General features: G+C 36.9%; 1 protein-coding gene across 1 annotated transcript in view; it reads left to right on the top strand.

Moving 5' to 3' along the window:
• The window catches only part of AK9 (adenylate kinase 9), a 129,243-nt gene that overhangs the window by 18,454 nt on the left and 88,393 nt on the right, over positions 1-22,396 (top strand). Inside the window, exons 7-11 of the mRNA XM_072638085.1 lie at positions 3,340-3,452; positions 6,212-6,403; positions 10,081-10,209; positions 13,901-13,975; positions 19,074-19,172. Coding sequence (XP_072494186.1) covers positions 3,340-3,452; positions 6,212-6,403; positions 10,081-10,209; positions 13,901-13,975; positions 19,074-19,172 — 608 coding nt within the window. The remainder of the gene's footprint in view (positions 1-3,339; positions 3,453-6,211; positions 6,404-10,080; positions 10,210-13,900; positions 13,976-19,073; positions 19,173-22,396) is intronic.

Here is a 22,396-nt window from a genome sequence, read left to right as displayed (position 1 = left end):
TCTCTCCTCACCAGTGTTTTGCTTGTTACCTCTGCCTTCCCTAATATGGCTTTCCTTCTTACAGTCCTACCCCTCTTTATCCCTCTCCCTTCCTATTTTCCTATGGGGTAAGATGGATTTTTATACACAACTGAATGTCCAAAGAGAGAAAAGTTCAAGTGATGCCCACCCCAAACCCATCTTTCCTTCCACTGTAATAGGTTTTTCATGCCTTTTCATGTGAGATAATTTACCCCATTCAACCTCTCCTTTCCGAATTATCCCAGTACAGTCCTCTTTCTCACCCCTTAATTTTGTGGTGGGGTTTGAATATTATCTCATCAAAATCAACTTATATCTGTACCCTCTGTCTAAGTATATTTCTTTTAACTTCCCTAACAGTGGTATAGTTCTTAAGAATTACAAGTATCATTTCCCATATAGGAATATAAAGTTTGACCTTATTGAATCCCTTATGTTTTCTCTTTCCTGTTTACCTTTTTATGCTTTTCTTTGATCTTATATTTAAAAATCAAATTTCCTCTTCAGCTCTAGTTTTTTCATCAAGAGTACTTGAAAGTTCTAGAATTTGGCTATAATATCCCTAGGAGTTTTCATTTTAGGATCTCTTTTAGGATGTGATCAGTGGATTCTTTCAGTTTTTATTTCACCCTCTGATTCTAGAGCAGTTTTCCTTGATAATTTCTTGAAATATTATGACCAAGCTATTTTTTTGATCATGGTTTTCATGTAACCTAATAATTTTTAAGCAATCTCTCCTGGGTCTATTTTTCAGGTCAGTTGTTTTTACCAGTGAGATATTACACATTTTCTTCTTTTTTCTTCTTTTGATTTTTATTTTATTGCTTCTTCATGGCTCATGAAGTCATTAGCTTCTACTTTCCCAATTCTAATTTTTAAGGAATAGTTTTCTTCACTGGATTTTTGTACCTCCTTTTCTATTTGGCCAATTCTACTTTTTAAACAGTTGCTTTCTTTATCCAGAGTGTTGACTTTTTTTTCATAATTCTCTTGCATCACTCTCTTTTCTTTTCCCACTTTTTCTTTTTCTTCTCTTATTTGATTTTTAAAATCATTTTTGAGTTCTTCCAGGAGTTTTTTTTAGGCCTGAAACCAATTCAGATTTTTCTTTCAGCCTTCACATGTAGGTGTTTTGGCATTATTGTCCTCTTCTGAATTTGTATTTTGTTCTTCCTTGTCATCATAGTAACTTTCTATGGTCAGGTTCTTTTTTTGTTTTTTTACTCATTTCTCCAGCCCATTTAGTGAGTTTAAAGTTGAGCTCTGCTCCTGGGTGGAAGGGGCACTGTTCCAAGTCTCTTGTGCTGGGAGCCAGGGGCCTGACTCCCAGCCTGCTTGCTGTGGTTTCAGGGCCTGGTCACGGGACTGCAGGGCCTAGTTTGCTGGCTTTCTGGGGCATGGCCTGCTATTGGCTTACCTGGGCACCACATGCGTTGAAATGTGCTCCAGTTTTACCCGAGTGAGATAGATCTTTCCTGATGACTCTCTGAATTTTCTTCGAGTGAAAAATGTCTTTTATTTGTTCTACTACTCCAGATTTTGTTTTGAGATGTTCTTTTATAGTTGTTGGGAGGTGAATTTGGGAGAGTTCAGGTGAGTTCCTGCCTCATTCTGCCATCTTGGATCAGCCTTCTCCTCCAGTTTACTTTGAAGGAAAAAAGAGTGAAAGCTATGACTTTTAAACAACACACAATTAAAAGTGTCAGTTTTGTCCAGTTAGTTTTGACCTACCTCTGAAAACATCATTTGTATGCCAAGTTACAAAAATGCTTTGCTATATCTCCCCTCACTCCTGAGGCATTCAGATGGACCCATTAAAGGCCTGTGCTAGCAGTTTTGTTATGCTCCCTGGCAACTCCTTTTCACTAATGACCAAGTACTTCAAGGAGTCATAAAATTTATAGCTGACTATCTGTGCTTTCTTCATTCTCCCATATTCCATATTGGCTGATAATTTGACCAATTTGTGGAGGAGAAGAGGAATACTTTTCAATAGCTGCCAAAAGTGTAAGAGGTCTTACAGTCACTCAGACATGGAACACATATAGTAACACTGATTCTGGGATACCCAGACACTCAGGTGGCCTTTGTAGTTGAAACTATGACTCTGAACATGGCTATTAGAGCCCATCATAACCCTAGAAAAAGTCAAGCACTTAAGGCCTTTGGCTATAAATTTATATGGAAAGTAGTGCATAAACTTAAGAACATCATTTATTAAGATGGTCGGTTGTCAAAATTCACTCTTCAAATTGAACGAAACAGGGTTTGAAATCCAAAGACATTATCTGGCAGTGGCAAAGCTTAGGGTCATATCACCAGTTGTGATACCCTGGACTACTCAAACAATGCCAGCAGTATGTACATTACTGTTTTTCACCTGGTTTGAGCATGCATATGTATCTCTGGTACCCAGAACAAGTAAGCCAATGCCCTCTCAAGGATGTCTAAATACAGGCTAGTAATGAAGAAATAAATACTCCCTATACTCTATGCTTATGTATTGAAAAGTTAGCCCCAGCTAGATCTGATCTTGGTGATCAGAAAATGACAGTCAAAGGAGCCATTCTTCAGAAACAAATAAGATTAGAAAGGTAAATTAGAAATAGAATGTGCGGGGTCGGGTTAAGCAGTTGGGATTTTATTCTATATATAACAGGAATTCATTGTAGATTTGTTTTCCTTTTTTTCTTTGGGCACAGATGAAAACAAGGGTCTGGAAGATTATTGGGATAGCAATATATAGTATGAATCAGAGGAGGGAAATTTCCCGGATTTCCAGAATGGGAGGGGTGAAACTCAAGGAAATACAATAGTTAGAGTCTTTAAAAAAATAATCTGGGCCCTTAATAATTCTTCACTTACATGAGATTTACCAGGAGAGAATGTAGAACAGGAATTCTTAACCTTTTTTTTTGTCCTAGACCCCTCTGCAGTCTAGTGAAACCTATAAAACCATTCTTAGAATAATGTTTTTAAATATATAAAGTTAAATAACTAGAATTACAAAGAAAACTAAATGTTAAAATAAAGATGTAATTGCTTTTTTAAGATTCCTCTTAGTCTAATGATCCTATTACTATCATAAATATGCTTTCTAAGTTAAGAAGATATATGATGATAACATAAATGGCTTTTCTTTACTAAATTTGAAATAAGGTTCGCATGTATGAACAACATAAAAGAATAATGGGAAAGATTTATGACTTTCTTTGATTTACATTATTATCTAGGCAATATTTTACAGACTACTACTAATACATGTTTTAGAATATTCATAATACTACAAAAGTTTTAAAGAGATAATTTGTGTTACAGGTTATGTTCTCAGTGGGCTGCCATCTCTCTCAGAGGACGCAGTGACTATTTTAGAACAAATAGAATTAATTAAAAACCTAAGTTTAAAACCAGATATCATCATTAATATTAAGGTAAGAATCTTTATAATCACTTGCTCATTTAATATTCTGAAATAGTCAAAGGAACTAGTCAAATTTTTAGTCAGTTAAGTATTGCTTTCATTAATGCAGGAAGAAATGGTATTATCTCAAAAGAAAACAAGTCCAAAATAAAGCTATGATTGAAGGTATATTTTTCATACCCTCTGCTCTATCATCAATCATTTCCCTTTTATGTTTGCCACACAGCAGGAGATGTCTAGATGTTTAAAGAGCCTTTATAATTCTAAATCATCTCATTCTAAAGCTATTCTCTTTGATGCTCTCCTCTCTAGGTTTTCATAATACTCCTTTCTCCTGGTTCTCCTCCTACCTGTCTGACTATCCTTTCTCAGTCTTCTTTTCAGGATCTTCCTCCAGGTCATCCCCACTAACCATGGATGACCTCCAAATCTCTGTCTTAGGCCCTATTCTCTTCTCCCTCTCTACCATTTTTCTTGGGAGTCTCCTCAGTTTCGGTGGTGTCAGTTTTCATCTTTATACTGATGATGCCCAGATATATTTATCCAGCCCTTACCTCTCTTCCAGTCTTACATCTCCAACAATTTACTGGACATCTTGAACTGGATGTCCTATAGATATCTTGAACAACCTGTCTAAAACAAAACTCATTATTTTCCACCTACACAAGTTCTCCCTTCTTTCTAATTGTCCTATTACTTTCAAAGGCACCACTATCATTCCAGTCACCCAGGCTCACAACATCAGTGTCATTCTTCACTTCTCACCACCACTTATCACACATGTACAATCTATTGCCAAATCCTTAATTCTACCTTAGCAAAATCTCTCATATATGCCCCTTTCTCTCGTTTGACACTCCCTCTTCATCACCTTGGAAGGTGATGAACTTTGCAAAATAGACTTCTGGTTGGTCAACCTGTCTCCAGTATCTCCCCGCTCCAGTCCATACTCTACCAAACTGTAAAATCGATATTCCTCATTCACAAATCTGACCACTGAACCCCAGAATTAAATATAAAATCATCTCCTTGGCATTCAAAGTTCTTCATAACTTGACCCCCCTCCTACTTTTCCCTTCTTATATCCCTTATTGCCCCGATGTACTCTATGATGTAGTAACACTGGCTTCATTGCTGTTCATTTCACAAGACATTCCATCTTCCAACTCCATTTTCACTGGCTTTCTATCATGCCTGCAATTCTCTCTCTCTTCTCATCTCTATATCATTGTTTCCCTGCCTTCCATTAATTCCCAACTAGAATTCTACCTTCTAAAAGAAACTTTTCCATCTGTTTCTAGTACCTTTATTCTGTTGCTTATCTCCAATTTATCCTGCTTATAGTTTGTATAATGTTACATGTATGTTGTTTCCCACTTTCAGCTATGAGCTTCTTGAGAGCAGGAACTGCCTTTTTACCCATTTTTACCCATGTCTCCAGAGCTTAGCACAGTGCCTGACACATAGTTGATGCTTAATAAATATTTGTTGATAGACTAAATCTAAAGACTGGGTCTTTCTTCTAGGAGGAGAAAATAAGAAAAAGTTAAAAACACAAAATACTTTTGGTAAGGTTTACGTTGGTCATCCATTGGGCTAAAATGTGAGGAACCAGTGGATTTCACAACAATTTTATTTTGTCCATGTGAAAAATTTAAGCTAAATATTAAAAAAAATTTTGAAAATGAGATAGTGTTGGGATTGGAAGCTCAGTTCCGTGTGGACGGTCTCGGGCGGGTAAAGGTGGGAGCTTCTAAATCTTAGAGCTCTCACGAGACCCCCCCAGGAAACAGCAGGGGATCGAGGTGAACCGAGCTATCTCGAGTAATTCCGCCTCTTCCCGTGAGAAACGTGATGGGGGAGAGATCTCCCCGCCCTCGAGATGGTCCCAGATCTGGGCACACCTAGTTACCTAACAGCACGGTATTGAGATGCAAACTATGCGGCTGAAGGTTAAGTAGGATTGAGGAAGCCTGAAAGCTCTCTTAGCACGTGAGGAGCCAAGAGGACAGTAGGCTCCGCTTTTCTTCTTTCCTCTCTCCCCTCCCCCTCTCTCCCCGCTTGTACTTCTACTTCCAATCCCTTAAGATCTTAGCCTCCTTAGGAAATCTCCCCCTCTTCCTCCTAAGGAAGACCCCCCTGCACTTGTAACTAGACCCTGAAATAAAGCTCAACCCTTGTTCGACTCTGGAACGTCCTTTCTCTCATATGAGCATCCGGTTTTGGCCAACCGAAGACCTCGGAGGTGAGGTAAGAAGACTCGGGTAGCCCACACAGGCCTCTAGGCCTGGCAAGATAGCTTGAATTTTGAATGCCAAACTAATAATTGAATGCTTAAATAACAGTGGACTAGCTAGCTTAATGAAAGTAATATTAATAACAAACTTTTTAAAGCTTATGATCAATACTTTCTTACAATCTCACTTTGAGGAAATAAAATTTGCATTGAAACAATAAAATATCAGAGCTGGAACATCATTTTACATCATCCTGAATTATACTTTACTCAGGAGGTTAATGAAAAGATGCATATATACACACAATAAAAGCAGGGCTTCTTCACCTTTTTTGACAGTCTGGTGAAACCTGTGGACTCTTGAGAATAATATTTTTAAATGCATAAAATAAAAAACATAGGATTACAGATAGAATCAAATATACTGAAATACAATTTTCAAAATATGTTTAAAATGAGTTTAAGAACCCCTGATCAAAACTATGCAGATGTATTTTGAGACAGTGAAATTGGTATGTTTGTTTCTTAACCAGTGCCCTGATTATGACTTATGCCAAAGACTTTCTGGACAAAGACAACATAGTCTTACAGGATACACATATACGCGAGATCAGTGGGATCCTGAAATTATTGAGGGTCATAGAAAGAAGAAGAAAGATGTCCACAAAGAAAAAGAAGGAAAAGGAGAAGAAGAGGAAGAAGAAGTAGAAGAGGAAGAAGAAGAGGTAATAGCCCAATTAGCCAGCACCATGTATTTTCTAATTTATGCTATACTAAAGAAAGATAGTTTGGATAACAGAAAACAGCAGGTAACATACAGACACATGCATATATTTATTTTGAGAAAATCATTCTTTTCTCTAGAGTTTTCTGATGTCTAATGGAAATAAGAATTTGATTACTCAAGAAAAGTACAGAATCACAAAATCTAGACCCTCATAAGCAGCTAAGTGGCTCAGTGAAGAGAGAGTGTTAGATTAGAATAAAAAAAAATGAGTTTCATGTCTGTCTGCAGACAGTTACTAGCTGTGGGGAAGTCACTTAATCTTTGTCTGCCTCAGTTTCCTGATCTGTAAAATTGGGTTAGAATAGCACCAATCTCCCAAGTATGTTGTGAAGATCAAATGAGGTAATATCTGTGAAGTGCATTACAAACTTTAAAGCACTATAGAGATGCTAGCTATTATTAACAATCTAGTTCAACTTTCTACCAAATGCTAGACTTTCCTTTACAATATTTTTGACTGGGGGCTATCTAGCCACAGCCTGAGCATTTCAAGCAAGAGGGATCAGTCACATTACTTCACAATGTACTACATTCTGTTTTAAAAAAAAAAAATCTGATTATTGTGAAGTTCATTCTTATTTTGAGCAGAGGGTCTTTCCCTGTAATTCTCACCTATAAGCTCAGTTCTGCCTTCCAGAGAGATGCAGAATAAGCCAGTACCTCTTCTTTATGATGTTTTGAAGGTTTGGAAAGAACTAACATAGTTCCTCTTAAGCCAGGTTAAGCACCGCTGGTTCCTTCCATCGTTCCTCATATGACACGGCCTTCATTCCTGCTTCCTTCTCTTGACCACCCTATTCTTGATGTTTTAGTTTATCAGTGTTTCTCTTTAAAATGTGATATACCAATCCTCCAGAGAATCTGCAATCTCATCCGTATAGGTGTATGTTCATCCTTCATTGCCAAAGAAGACCATGCCATCAGAGAAATAATGACATGACTTGCACTTGACTTTGTTTTGAGTGAGGGAGGGCTGTGGTGAGGTCACCAGCCTCACTTCTCCTCCAGAGCCATCTGAATCCAGTGACCAGATATTCATCAGGATGACTGGAGATGACTCAGGATGAGGCAATTGGGGTTAAGTGACTTGCCCAAGGTCACACAGCTAGTGAGTGTCAAGTGTCTGAGGTAAGATTTGAACTCAGGTCCTCCTGACTCCTGCACTGGTGCTCTATCCACTGCACCACGTAGCTGCCGCAAGCCGGGTTGTAGGGTGTTAAGGAATAAGTAGATAGTAAGGAAATGGAACAAGACTTTAATGGAAGGATTCCATACCCTGCACCCATAATATAGGAGAGATATATACAAAAATAATTATAATACCAAATAAACTAACTAGGATTGAAGTTCTGAAATCTAGATTAAGTACAGGCACCTTCATCTGTTTCTAGAAGGTGACAAAGTCCTCCCTCACCCTCTAGTCCTTCCACCATTCATATAGGGCTGAGAGAGAGAGACTTTGATCTTGAAGTCACTGGAGAATGGTAGCAGTCCAGAATTGACTGAGAAAGTGTAGAAGAATCCCAAATCTGGATCCTTATGCTGAGCTTTTCCAGTACCAGCACAGACCCTGGGCTGATTTGGCCCTTTAGAGAACAGTCTTGAGACTTCTGAGAACTTGTTCTTTGCCTTTTTAATTTGAGCCTTCTTCCAAAGTACAAAGTGGGAGGAGGAAAAGGGAAGGGAAGGGAAGCTGACAGACTCTTTGGGCCCTGTTTGCTTCTGTATTTGTCCTCAACATTATACAGGTATATTTTGGGGGGTGAAATAAAGGTTGTTCTATTCCCAATAGCAGTATTGTATGTTGAGTGCCCGTACAACATTGGGAGATCCTATCTCCTACATTTGGGATACCTTAATACAGTCTAGTACAAGGCTTCTTAAACTTTTTCCACTCAGAACCCCTTTTCATGTTTCATGCTTTCATTGGCATTGCGCGGTGTGACGGCATGTGCAGTGCAAATTGCGCATGCTGTGTGTTCAGAACCAAGGCTGCAGTGAAGTTGCAAGATGCAACATAGGAAAACGCTGCCAAAAACACTTCGGTTTCACCATGCATTTGATTCTGAATTAAGTTTTGGGCGTTGCACATTCAGAAACCTTTTACTGTTACCAAATTTTTCATGACCCCAGATGGGTCTGGACCCAGACAATAGACAATTCAGGTGGGGGCAATAAGTCAAACAAATATAGATTGACCCTTTGTGTTCGGTCACTCAGGTTTGGACCTAGTCTATGTGAGTCTTAAGTCTTGAGGGATCCTGCTACATGCATAAATACATAACACACACATACATACATATATATATATATACACATACATACATAGAGCATTTCATATTTCTGTTTGTGCCAGGTCCTCCTGATGGATTATAATACCTTGAATTTCAAGAGTGCTATATGGTATATACGAAGCCTCTTTCCCATGTCTCTGTGACATAGACAGTATAAATATTATCTCTATTTTAAAGATAAAGGAAATGGTCTGTGAAATAATTTGCATAAAATCATGCAATAATTGTTTAAAAACAAATGAAACAAAACGTTTTATTTTTCTCCAATTACATGTAAAAACAATTTTTAACATTCTTTTTTTAAAGTTTTGAGTTCCAAATTCTATTTTTCCCTCCCCAAGACAGTAAGCAATCTGATAGCTTATACATGTGCAGGCATGTAAAGCGTTTCCATACTAATCATTTTGTGACACAACTTGCATAAAACCACACGATCATTATTAAGTATAACATAGGACCTTTTACAAAAGAATATATTTACTTCATAAGTATAATTGAAAATATACAAACTTATTCCCCTCCACAAGGAGGCATAATCCTCTTCCCCTACTGTACCACCTCAGTCTCTGGGAATAGGAGGAGGATTAGGTTCATAGCTTAGCTCAGTTGCTATAGAATATACTCTCATTCCAAGTCTAAATAAAGCAAGCTGGTGCTCAAATCCCAGACCGGCTTACTTGTCTGGCGGCATCATCCCACCTGCAGTCCTTGACTTCAGGGTCTCCATGGCCCAGACTCCCAGGTCATGTGGAGATAACCTCTAGCACCTGAAACTGAGGAACAGACACAAACACTACCAGAACCATTTCTTGGAGATGATGGTATAAACGAGTGGCAACAGGGGAAGGCAAGTCCTTCCCCTCTCTGCAATTCACTTCACAGGGCCCATGCTGGGCCCAACAGGAGAAAGGCAATGTGATGTAGCTGAAAGAAGACTAGCCCTAGTCAGAGAGGACCCCAGGTTCAAATCCTTCCTCTAGGATTTACATCTTGGTGACCTTGGGCCACTCACTTCACAGATCACATGCTCTCTAAAGGCCCCATGAGCAAGCTCTAAATTCTGTGAATCAATAAGTAGTTGACAGAAGGAATCTTTATAAGAAGGTCTTTAGAATCCTACCTCTAGAGTTACTGTATTTGCCAAAAAAATATAAAAATTCTATTGCAAAAAAAGGTATTGTAGATTTAAGGAGCATTATTTTTAAATAGTGTGTTTAAATATTAAGGAATTTAAAGGAAATGTCATTGTAGTTTTACAAATGACCTTTTCTCAATAGTCTGACTTGAAGAAACAGTACTAAGACTTTTTTTCCCCATTAAGATGTTCATTGCAGAGATGCAAATGGTGGCAGAAATTTTTCGTCATTTAGTGCAGAGGCCTGAAGATTTTCCAGAAAATATTGAAGAAAGTATTCACCATTATAGGAATGAAATGCTACGCCTTTTAGAGGTAAGACAAAACATTCTGTATTGCCATCCCAACCAAATTACTAAAAAATTATCTTAGTGAGTTAGAAAAAAATAATAAAGTTTATTTGGACAAACAAAAGGTCAGGAACTTCAAAGAAATCAAGGGGGAAAAAAAGGAAGCAGGTTCAGTAGTATCAGTTCTTAAAGTATATTATAAAGTGAGAGCATTTTTGATATGTAAAATGGATAATTTTGATTATTTTAAATTAAAATTTTCTTGCATAAATAAAACCTATGCTGCCAAGAATAGAAGAAATACAGAAAATTGGGGGGAAAAGTTTTCATTGACAATCTTTCAGATAGAACATGATTGGTCTGGAATATTACTATGGTGTAGGAAATGATGAGCTGGTTGATTTAGAAAAAACATGGAAAGATTTGACTTTATGAAGGAAGATGCTTTCCACCTTCAAAGAAGCAGTTGGCAAGTGGAAATAAATATAGTACAGTCGTACATATCTTTGTGTGTGTATATATATCTATATATAGATATCTGTAATATGTATAGATATCTTTGTATAGGTATAGATACCAATGTATAAATATATAAGCCTCAACTATAGCCTTCTTTTGGGGGAAAGGAAATAAAATAAAAAGTTCAAAGCAGAGAACAAAAGAAAACATACAAAGAAGCAAAGAAAAGCTGGGCACTTTGAAAACAAATAGTATTTATATAAATTTTCTTGAAATGGAAATTTATTATTTTATATTGATTCTTGTCTAATATTCTACTGTGTACATGGCAGGTTTTTTTTTTTTTAATTTCTTGTTTTGTATTTAAGTTTAAAGTGAATTTTAAAATTTACCAAAAAATATTTTGTGGAAAATTGAAGATAGCACAGAAAACTAGGAAGATTATCGTCTTTGTGTTTAATCACTGTGCATAATAACTTTCACTATTAAATTAGGCTTTTTAGTGCCTGTTTTATTTTGTTTATTACTATACTGATAGAAAATAAATTGCTCTATACTCTCCCACAGCTCCAAATGTGGCTTTCACAATATATTTATATTCAATTAGTCCTCATCATCCTATTAATTATCCAAATCTCCTGAGTTAAAAAATTATATTTTGGTCCAGACCTTTGATTTCTTTTTTTTTTAATTAAATTAAATTTATTTTGTTTGTTACATTTTAAGTTCTGAACTGTCTTCTTCCCTCCCTCTCCATTTCACACTAGAGAAGACCACTGGTTGACACAGATTTATAAATATATGTAAAGCCGCACTATGCATATTTTTATTTATCAGTTCTTTCTCTGGAAGTGGGTAGCCTCTTCCTTTGTAGTTGATTTGAGTTTTAATACTATAGAGAGTAAATTGGCTCGCAATTATTCTTTGAACAATATTGCCATGATTCCTTTATTTTAGGGAGCTCTTCTGCCAGAACAACTGTAGTTCTTTGAAACAGTCTTTCAGTTTCCTGGGAAGCTTGACAGGTTAAATAAGTTAGGGTCATGTAACTAGTACATGTCAGGTGCAAGACTTGAACCCACATCACCCTGATTCTGAGACCAAATGACAATCTACTACTGCATTATTCTTCCCTACAGATTTTCAAAGGAAACGAGTTATTATCACCCAAAAGTATTCACAGTCAAACCTCACTTCCTGCTTAATACTTATACTGTATCTATCTCTAGTCATCTTTTCTCTTGAGGTCAATTTCTTTGTCATTCAGTCTCTAACTAATTGTTCATGTGCCTCTTCAGAAGAAAATTATCTTTATTTCAAATGGTTAACAATGGACCTTGGGGAAAACTGATGAAACCTTTGAATATTTTTGCAACAATGACCACTTTTATGAATATGCTGTAAAAGTCAAGGGTGAGGTAAATGCAAATTTTTATCAGAAATATTAAGTCAAAAGCCTCCATTAACATCTCAGTCCTAGTTTCTTCTAAGAATTTGTTTGTAGTTATAATTAAAACAAAAATTTATTTAATTCAAGAAAAACTTATTTTCACTGTTGTTTATTTATTTCAAGGTAAAAGTTCAATCAAACCTTTTTCCCTTCCCTGTTTACCATGGAATCTTGTTTCACATTTTAGATGTATTTACTTTAAGTGCCCTTTTCCATTGCCAATTATATTGTGCAAAATTGTCAAAGATACCTCAGTTGTTTGGTGACTACTCTATAATAGACTAATAGAGTAATTACTGATTATGACTCTTCTTTAGAATGTTACAGAATAAGTCAGAATTAGAATATATCCCAATAGGTTTCTGATATTAAAAAAAGCATCTCAGCTGTGCCCAAGTTAACCAAAATTGCTTTGCAGAACTTAGGCATTCTTAATTTTATGGTACTGAAAAGTCATATAAAATGTAATTTTTATAAAGCAAGTCATATGTTCAATGCAGTCGGGGAAGGTCATTCTGTAGTGACCAGCTCATTTATGGAATTACCAAAACAAATAAACTAATGTAAGCTTTTTTTTTAAAACCTAAATAATTTCTTCAAACATATAGGCAAATATTTCAGTTTCTTCAAATCAATGTACTCTGTGGGTGACAATTTTAATTAGTATTAACACCCTTATAATCTAATTAAAACCAGTTGTCCAGTTCTTTCCTGCTTCTTAGGACATAAACCAACAGAGTCTTGATCTAGGCTCCCCACCTTCCTGGCAAACACAGTGGTGAGATACTAATGATAATTTAACCTATGTGAGTTGATGAAATCACCAAGTGAAATAGTATAGAAGGAGAACAGGACTCAGGACAGAGCCTTGGGGCACTCCCAATGAGGCATGAACTGGATGAAGATACAACAAAGACAGAAAAGGAGTGGTCAGACAGGTGGGGAGAGAACCAGGAGAGAAGAGTGTCATGAAAACCTGAAGAGAAGAAAGTAGTAAGCAAAAGAGGGTAGTCAACAGTGTCAAAAGTCAAGAAGGATAAGGATGGCGAAAAGGCCATCAAATTTTCAAATTTTCAAATTTGAAAAGTTAAGAGACTTGGCAAAAAGCAGTTTCAGTTTCATGATGACGCTGGAAGGTAGATTGCAAAGAATTTAGAAAATGAGAGGAAAGAAAATATAGATGACCTTTCAAAGAAGTTACCCAAGAGTGGAGAGATAAAGAATGGTAGCTAGAGGAGATGGGTGGATCAAGTCAGGGTTTGTTTTTTTGGTTTGGGGTTTTATTTTTTAGGAGAGAGAAAAACAAGTCAATAAAGAGATTGAAGATTAAGAGAGAATGAGTGTTGATAGAGGAGGCAATCTGCTGGAGGAGATGCCATCAAGGGTGAATGTTGAGGGGGTTATCTGGGCAGGGAGAAAGTTCACCTCTTCATGTGGGAGAGGGGGGAAAGAGGAGATGGTGGAGGAAGATAACTGAATGGTGTTAGATGAGGAGGGAAGAAATAACTATTCATGAATGGCCTCTGTTTTAAGGCAAGCTGGAGTATGGGATATGGAGAGGAATACTGTGAAGGGCGGAAGGAGAAATGAAAATGTTTGGAATAGTCACTATGGTAAGATTGATTAGAGAAGTGTAAAAGGATTGATCCTTTGTTTGCAACAAATCTTTATCTTTATGAATATGATTTAGATACATTTCATAATTAGACTTATGTCATTATATTATTTAGTTCCCCGTGAGAACACTTGAGTTAAAGTTTCAATTTGTGCCATTTTGATCATCCTTGATCTTTTTTTTCACATGTAGGAAATGATGGCTGATCATGATTCCCAGTTTCTTATTGAACTAGATGGAAATCAGACTGTAGAAGAACTCCATCAGGTAACTAGATTGTTCATAAAGAATAAATATTTTGCACTTGAAAAAATAAATGAAAACTTATTGAGTGGATTATGGTTATTTTTCCTAAGTGCTAAAAAAAATAATTGCAGCTGATAGTTTTAGGAAGAAAGGATTTGTTTTGATTTTTAAGATTAATTGAATACTGTGATTTTCCATAATTTAAAAAAGCTTGAAATACTTATTTCATGGGAAATGATGTCGGCATCATTTCACGTGATAACTTTCCAATCCATTGGTAAGTTTCCAGTGTTTCCAATGTACTGTCTGTAATTCTCCATAGTTAATTATGGCCAATGATATTACTAACAAGATGTTCCCAGGAGAAAATAAAATAAAACCGTAAGCAGTTATATTGAAGTAAGAGGGGATGCTGAACCTCTTCTGAGTCAATGTTCTTTTGTTAGACTTTCTTGCTGTTGTAGTACCTTGGCTTCCCTCGTTCCAACTCATTCACACTAGCAAGTTGGGTTCTGAGAGGAATGGTTGCTCTCCTGTATTTCCATTCACTATTCAGTCATTTATTTGTTTGCTTGTATGTTTACGTATAACAGTCTTTTTTTTAAATTTTGAGTTCTGAATTCTTGCCTTCTATCCCTCTCCCACTCATTGTGAAGGCAAAAAATGTGGTGTCAATTATACATACAAAATCCTGCAAAACATATTTCCATATTAGCCATGCTGCAAAAAAAGCAAGAAAAATCGAATGTATTTCAGAAGTCAGCATCAGTATGCTTTCCCATTAACAATTATCCAGTCCTTCAGTTAGCTCTTCAAAACAGAAAATACGAAATATACGAAAATAGCTCAGCAAGAACAGGAGTTACAGATTATTTCCTAAAAACATGTAGTGCATTCTTTCATGCATACACACAAATTCTGTAAGAGAAGGCCTGGGTATAAATTTATAGTGCAATTGTAGTGAGATACATGAGTAAGAAACACATATAGCCAAGACATGACTCCATAACTTCAATGACTCTGTGTCCTTTCTTTCTTTGAAGGCTCACAGTGTTCATTACAGGGTTCATTACATGCACTGACGATGGACAGCTTGTTCCAGAGTCCAGATAGACTGACTCCCAAAGCTTCAGAGTGTCCTAGGGCGCAGAATCTCTGCTGAACAAGTCAATCCAGTGTGCAACTTGGCCAATTACAGTTCTTGCTTGGCTTGCCTAGGCAAGTCTGTTGGCTCTTTGCACAACATTGGTATCTCTTATGTATCTGTCAGTCCATGGGACTTAAGAGACTTAAGTTTCATTTTTGTTGTTGTTAAGTTGTTTTTCAGCTGTGTAATCCTGTTTGGGGTTTTCTTGACAGAGATACTAGAGTAACTTGCCATTTCCTTCTCCAGCTCATTTTAGAGATAAGGAACAGAAGCAGAGTTAGGTTAAGTAACTTGCCCAGGGTCACACAGCTAGTAAGTGTCTGAGGTCAGATTTGAACTCAGGAAGATCAGTCTTCCTGATTCCAAGACTAATGCTCCATCAACCTCACCACCTAGCTGCACTAACAACAACAACATGTTCTTCTGTTGTAGCGTTATAGCATTCTTTTTATTTAGAATGCTATTTTACTGTTTCAGGTAAGACAGAGACTCTCATCCTGGGACAGGCAAACGCCTCTGAAGTTGGTCACCTCTCAGATTTGAGATGGGAATATACTTCCCAGTACCACACTTTTCCCTGGCCTGGAGCTGGGCTTATCTCAGAGAAAGACCCCACCCTTACTTATGGTGATCATGCAGTTACATTCCCCAGACTCCTTTGAGGGGTTATGGAAATGAAGAGCAGGTGACCAAGGCAGGTATGCTAGAACAAGTTGTCTTTTCTGACCTTTTCATTTGTGGTTGAGCTATTCAAAGCCTCAGAACCCCAAGATGTTTAATGCTTCATTTACATATGAAAGCATCTAACCATTACTTATTATTGTGTGTGTCCTGGCCTGTCAGGGATCTCCAGCTTTGCTGAATTTTAAAAGAGGTACATCCTTAAACTAGAATATACAAGTAAATATTAACTAGATGATGAAAAAGAATTTAGGCAAAATTTAGATATAAAAAATGAATATGCTTAGTAGGAAGGAATTTCAATCCAAATTCCTTTACTACAAGGCAGAATGTTCAAGTACAGTAAGAGAAGCCACATTCTACATTGGTTCACAGGACAGAGAGACCATTTTCAATTGGGTTCTGAGAAGCCCATGTGGAGGAGGCACCTTCTGAATTGGGTCTTCAAGGATAAGTAGGGATTGGGCAATGTGTTTTGTGGAACCTGCTTTGGAAGGAGGGAAGCAATTCCATCAGACTCCTCGTACCACTGTCTCACCACTACCTGAGAGGATACAACCATGAAACTTAATCCTTGGACTTGTTGATAACCTACCTAAACTCATTCCTCAATGATTATCAAACTCACATGCTATCATACACTCCAGTGATTCTGAACCTACAGTTATTATTCATACTTCATGTTGTCCCCCATTACCTAGTCCCTTACTCTCATCACTCTCAACCCAACCCCTCTCATGTCCCACTATGAAGCTACACCCTTTTTCATTGTGCCCTTCAGAACGCCTGCTCCATAGGTAACAAATTTGTTTTCTAATCAATCCACCATCCTGCTCACCACAGATGATTTTCCAATTCTTTTTATCTCTCCTCAAACCTCCCATAGCTCTCTTCCACTGTTTTCCCTCATCTGACAACTTGACCTAATATTTTACTGAAAAAAAATTGAGACTATTTGCTGAGTTTAACAATCCCTGTGCTCATTTTTAGTAACCTCATGATAGTTGGATTCAAAGGTATCTGGGGATGATGAATTTGTAAAGGGATATAGTTCCCTTTGTCATCTTGAATATAAACTGATCTTGTCCATAACTGCCATGGGCCACTCAGAATCAGCTTGCAGTTCTTAGAAGATTTGTTTTCCAAAGACAATTATGTAGGCTCTTTTATTTCTTAGGATTCCAGGGACCCGAGTGGTGGTGAGACAGGTTTATATTGTCTTCTGCATGTGAATGTTTCTAAGTTATCAATAAACTTCTTAGGTTAGACAAAAGAAAACGAAATATGATCTCCATAAATCTGATCATGGTTTAGTCTCAGAACAGCTTGTAGGAACACTAACACGTTGTTCTAAACCAAAACATTTGGTTTAGACCCACAAGACCCCAAGTGCAGTAAAAGGACATTAAACTGTAATTGGGAGATGTTTAACAAAATAAACAAAAATACAATTCAAAATAGGCAGTTCTAATTTGTGGAGCAGTGGATAGATTGCTCAGCCTGGAATCAGGAAAATTCCTCTTCCTGAGTTCAAATCTAGTTTCATACACTTACTAGCTGTGTGACTCTGGGTACATCACTTAATCCAGTTTGGCTCAGTTACCTTATCTGTAAAATGAGCTGGAGAAGGAAATGGCAAACCACTGCAGTACCTTTGCCAAGAAAACCCCAAATAAGGTCACCATGAGTCTGACAACTGAAGCACATGAACAACAACAGTGAAGTTAGTGTGCAGCCCACAGATCATTTCATTTTGAGTTTCAATAAGTCAGTAAACACTTATTAAGCAGATGCATTGTGCCAGATACCGTGCTAAGTTTTAGGAATAGAAAAAGAGACAAAACCAGTCCTTATCCTCGAGTCATACCAGGGAGACATAAGTATTGTCCTTTTACTTGCTTCCCCAGTGCCATTAAGATAAGTTTTAATTAAGAGTCAGCATGCCGCTGATCTTATATAGTCCCACATGTCCAAGTGCAAACTCACAATTTATCCTAAATATCAAATTATATAAATTGAACAAAAAAATTGCATGAAGTTTATCACTGCTTGATACAGTTTAGGGGTGATGGGACCCCCAAAATGTCAAGTACAAGGTGGCATCACCTGGAATAAATTCACACACTCAAATTGTCTTTCAGTCAAGTGGCAAAGTTTATTGTGACCATAGAAACAGGTGCAGTTCGTTAGGGAACTTGCAGCTTAATGAGAGTGATATTAAACGTTAAATGTGAAAGAGACAATGAAAAGAAAGCCAAGTATGCTAATTAGGTGATGTAGGGCAGGATTAGAGAGTGGTCAGTATATGCAGGTAGTCTGGGTGTTGAGCTTCTGGGATAGATGGGAAAACTCAGGAACTCAACAGAGAGAGCTTTGTTGAGAGGACAAGATAGAAGGGCTATCAGAGCATGGTCCTTAGGAATCTGGTGCCAGGGAAAGATTCCTTGGGTCAGCACCCTATATCTGGGAAATTACAGGGTCAACTCTGTGCTTATAACAAGGAGAGAATTTTCTCACAGGGGTTTACTAAGATTAGGGGTACTGCCCAAGGCATGGTCTTTGTCTTTTGGGGTCCAGCTCCCACCAGCCCATCAAGCTTACTTACTATCTCAGTGTGCAAAATGGATTTAGAATCTAGGGTTGACTGAGAGTCCCCTTCTGTCTCCCTATCTGGTGAGACATTAAACCAATTTGATTAGTACTTGTTTAAGATACTCAGCTCCTCATCTAAAGCTACTGTAGCTTTACAGTAGCATTCTAGCTAAAAAGGACGCTGTAACACCCAGGCAAGTCTAAAGCAGGAGGTGGTGGAAATGCAGATGACTCATTGTAGAGTGAGCCCAGCAGGCCAACTCATCCAGCAGAGATGCCCCATAATGGGAGGACTCAGTCCAGCAACCTAGTGACCTGCCAACCTGTTCCCAGTGGAGGAATAAGCACAATTCCCTGTCCTGAAGAAAACTCTCCGAAAAATGAATGTGATTTAATATTTAATTTAATATTATTATTATTAATGTTATTTAATATTTAATTAAAATTTAAAAATTAAAACTTAAATATTATCATTAATATTATCTAATTTTTTCTTTCAATTATTTTTCTCATCTTCCATGAATTTTTGTTTTTTATAAACTATTTCATGAGGAAAAAACTTGTAGGTGCTACTATTCACAGCTGTTCTATAATATTCCATAAATTTTAAATTCACAAGACTAAAGTTAATAAGGAGCTATAATTCTTCATTCATGAGATATTTCAAGTAACATGCAGTCCTTTGTTCTTTAACCTCAGTCAGTCATAGACAGATTTGATTGCCTTGGACTGAAAAGGGCAGCAGTTATAACCAGACTTCAGAGTCCTGAGGAAGAACTATCAGAGGCCATGGATAATGTAAGTTGTACTCAACTAATTTAGCATGAATGTATATATATATATATATATATATATATATATATATATATATATATATATATATATACACACACATATATATATACACATATACATATACATATATACACATATGTGTGTGTATGTATCTATTCATTTCTATTACATTTTATGTTTTTATTTACATAATTTTCTATTTTAAAGAAATATTGCAGGCCATCTTTTAAAAAGTAGACTCATAAAAATGTGTTATTTTTATAAAACTTCTTTCTCTAAAATATGGCATTTTACGATGCCCCTTATAAATAAATAGCACACAATATAATTTTTATCAAGTCAACAGGCATTATTTATTAAGCACTTACTAAAAAGGAAAGACACACGATAAACTGGAGCTAGTTTCAGAGGGTAGACTTTAGCACTGGGAAAGCCTTCTTGAAGAAGGTAGGATTTTAGCTGAGACTTGAAAGAGGCCAAGAGAGCCAGGAGGTAGGTTTCAAGAGGGAGAGAATTCCAGGAGTGGGAGGCAGTCGGTGAAAATGCACTGAATTAGGATCTGGAATGTTACTTCTGGGAGGGACATCAAGAAGACCAGAATCACTGGATCTTTTATGGAGGAGAGTAATGTATAAGAAGATTGGAAAATTGAAAAGATAGTAAGGGGCCAAGTTGCAAAAAGCTTTAAAAGCCAAGCAGAGGATTTAATATTTGATCCTGGAGATGAAAGAGAACCATTAAATTTTATTGAATAGGAGAGGTGACATGTTCAGACCTGGCCTTTAAGAAGCTCACTTTGGCAGCTAAGAGAAGGGTGTACTGGAGTGAGGAAAGATTTGATTCTGGAAGATGAACCAGAGGGCTATTGCAATACTCCAAGCATGAGGTAAAGAGGCCTGTACCAGGGAGGCAGAAATGTCAGTGGAGCAAAGGGGGTAAATTCGAGAGATGCTGTGAAAGTAGAATTGATAGAACTTGGCAACACATTTGGTGTGAGTGGGAGGGGTGGGAGATGAGAGAATGAGGTGCTGAGGATGAGACTTACCCTGAGTGACCGATAATGGTGCCCTCAGAGAGTAACAGGAAAGTTAGGAAAAGGAGAGTGTTTGGGGGAAAAGATGATGAGTTACATTTTGGTTGTGTTGATTTTGAGGTATCTATTAGACATCCAGTTCATTATTTTATGTTACTAAACATAAAACACCCAGTCAGAGGTGTGAAACTAGAAGTTAGGAGAGCTGGAAGGCTGAATAAACAGATCTGAGAATCATCTACTTCTTTATGATAAATGAATCCATTGGGCCTGTGACATCAACAAGCAAAATAGTATTGAGGGAGAAGAGACAGAGGCCTGGGGGATACCTACAGTTAACAAGCATGACCTGGAGGAAGATAATCAAAATGCACTTTGATGTCATTGAATTAAAAAGCTGGAGTGAAATTAAAATTATATGAATGCATACATAATAAATTATAAAAATTTATTCATTGTTAATGTATTCTTTGAGAAACCACCAGATGGCATAGTGGATAAGCTGTTGGTCTTGGAGTCAGGAAAACCTGAGATCAAATCTAATCTCAAAGACTTTTTCAGTTCTGTAGGGAGGCCATTTAACCCCATCAAACTCATTTCAAAAGAGGGAACAGCTGTTCTTAGCCATAGGAGACAAATTCTGTGCACTCTAAAGGCAACACTGAAAAAGTCTGTAAAATGGGAGCAGTAATGGCAACTACCCCACAAGGTTGTTGTGGGGAACAAATGAGATGATGGTGATCATGACGATAGCCAGCATTTATACAGTGCTTTAAGATTTACAAAATGCTTTAACATATAGTGCTAGCACTTATTAAAATAAAAATATTAGCAGGTCTTTTTTTTTGACATACCTGTCCCTGCTTCCATCTTCTGTATATGTCTTTTTATTTATTTATTTGGATATTTTATTTTTTCCCAATTACATGTAAAAACCCAATTTTTGGTATTCATTTTTAAAAATTTTGAGTGCCAAACTTCCTCCCCTGTCCCCTCTCTGAGAAAGCATATAATTTGATACAGTTTATGCATTGTATGTATCATTTTAAAGTCCAAGTTGATCAGTAAGTCACCTGCATATTCACATCAGATTCTATAAATACTCCCTTATCCTTTCTCACTCACTGCAGTTGTTTCTGCAAAGTATCTTTTTGAGATCTTCCCATCACTGCTAACCTGACTTATAGAATTTTGGAGTTTGGGAATCCTAAAGTTACTCTCTCACTGAACTTCCATATAAAGCTATTCTGCTCCTATTTATCCATCCTGTCCTTTTTGAATAAGGAAGGAATATTTTTTCCAGAACCATATTATAATCATGGATCCCAAATCATCTCAAGTCCCAGTGGGGTCAACTGTGCTACCTTAGACAAGTTAGGATCTTTAATTCACATTGCTTATTATTCACACTTTGTGAATACACACACACACACACACACGCACACACCTGAGGTCATGGGTTTTGTTATTCTCTATTCTCAGGTTTTGTTTCTTGTGAAATACTACTGCTGTTCCTCCTGATTGTAGATACTTTCCACAGTATCTACTTTGTTAAATATGCACAATCAGTTTTCTCTATGCCCCCTCCCTTTTCAATTCAAAGTGGTGGGTTTTTTTAATTAGATTAAAACTCCAGGCAATTATATTTTTCCCAGCCCTTGTTGAGTGTTCTCCTTCACTGACCCCATTCCTTTATTTTAAGCTGAGATTCAGAAATTCTAACTCTGTTCTTTGACACCAGCTGATCACTTCCCAAATTTGCCTTTCCTTCCAAAGTTCCTTTTTAATCAGCAGAGGGGTTGAAAACACCATCTTTACCTGAATTGGGTCATCAATCTCTTATCCATGATTTCATAATCTTTAGCAATGCTTTCTCATTTCCTTCCAGTAACATTTTATGTCCACAATAGTCACCAGAAGTAGGTTAATGGCTGTGAAATTTCAAAAGTCTTGGTAGATTCTTTGTGACATCCCATATAAATTTCTTAAAAAGAAAAAAAAGATTTCTCTATCAGATTTCTTGTTGAAAGGTAGCTTTATCGAGGAATCACCAAATATTATACTTACCAGATGATTTCTTTGCTGATAGCACCTTTGATTGATTCTACATCATTATTTCTTGAGCTAGAGAAGAAAATGGCAAACCATTCTAGTACTTTTGCCAAGAAAACCCCAAATAGGGTCACAAAGAGTC

The sequence above is a fragment of the Notamacropus eugenii genome, chromosome 2, assembly GCF_028372415.1.
Source record: "Notamacropus eugenii isolate mMacEug1 chromosome 2, mMacEug1.pri_v2, whole genome shotgun sequence".
Lineage (NCBI taxonomy): Eukaryota > Metazoa > Chordata > Mammalia > Diprotodontia > Macropodidae > Notamacropus > Notamacropus eugenii.
Note: the sequence above shows the minus strand (reverse complement) of the source record. Positions and strands in the feature narration are given on the sequence as shown.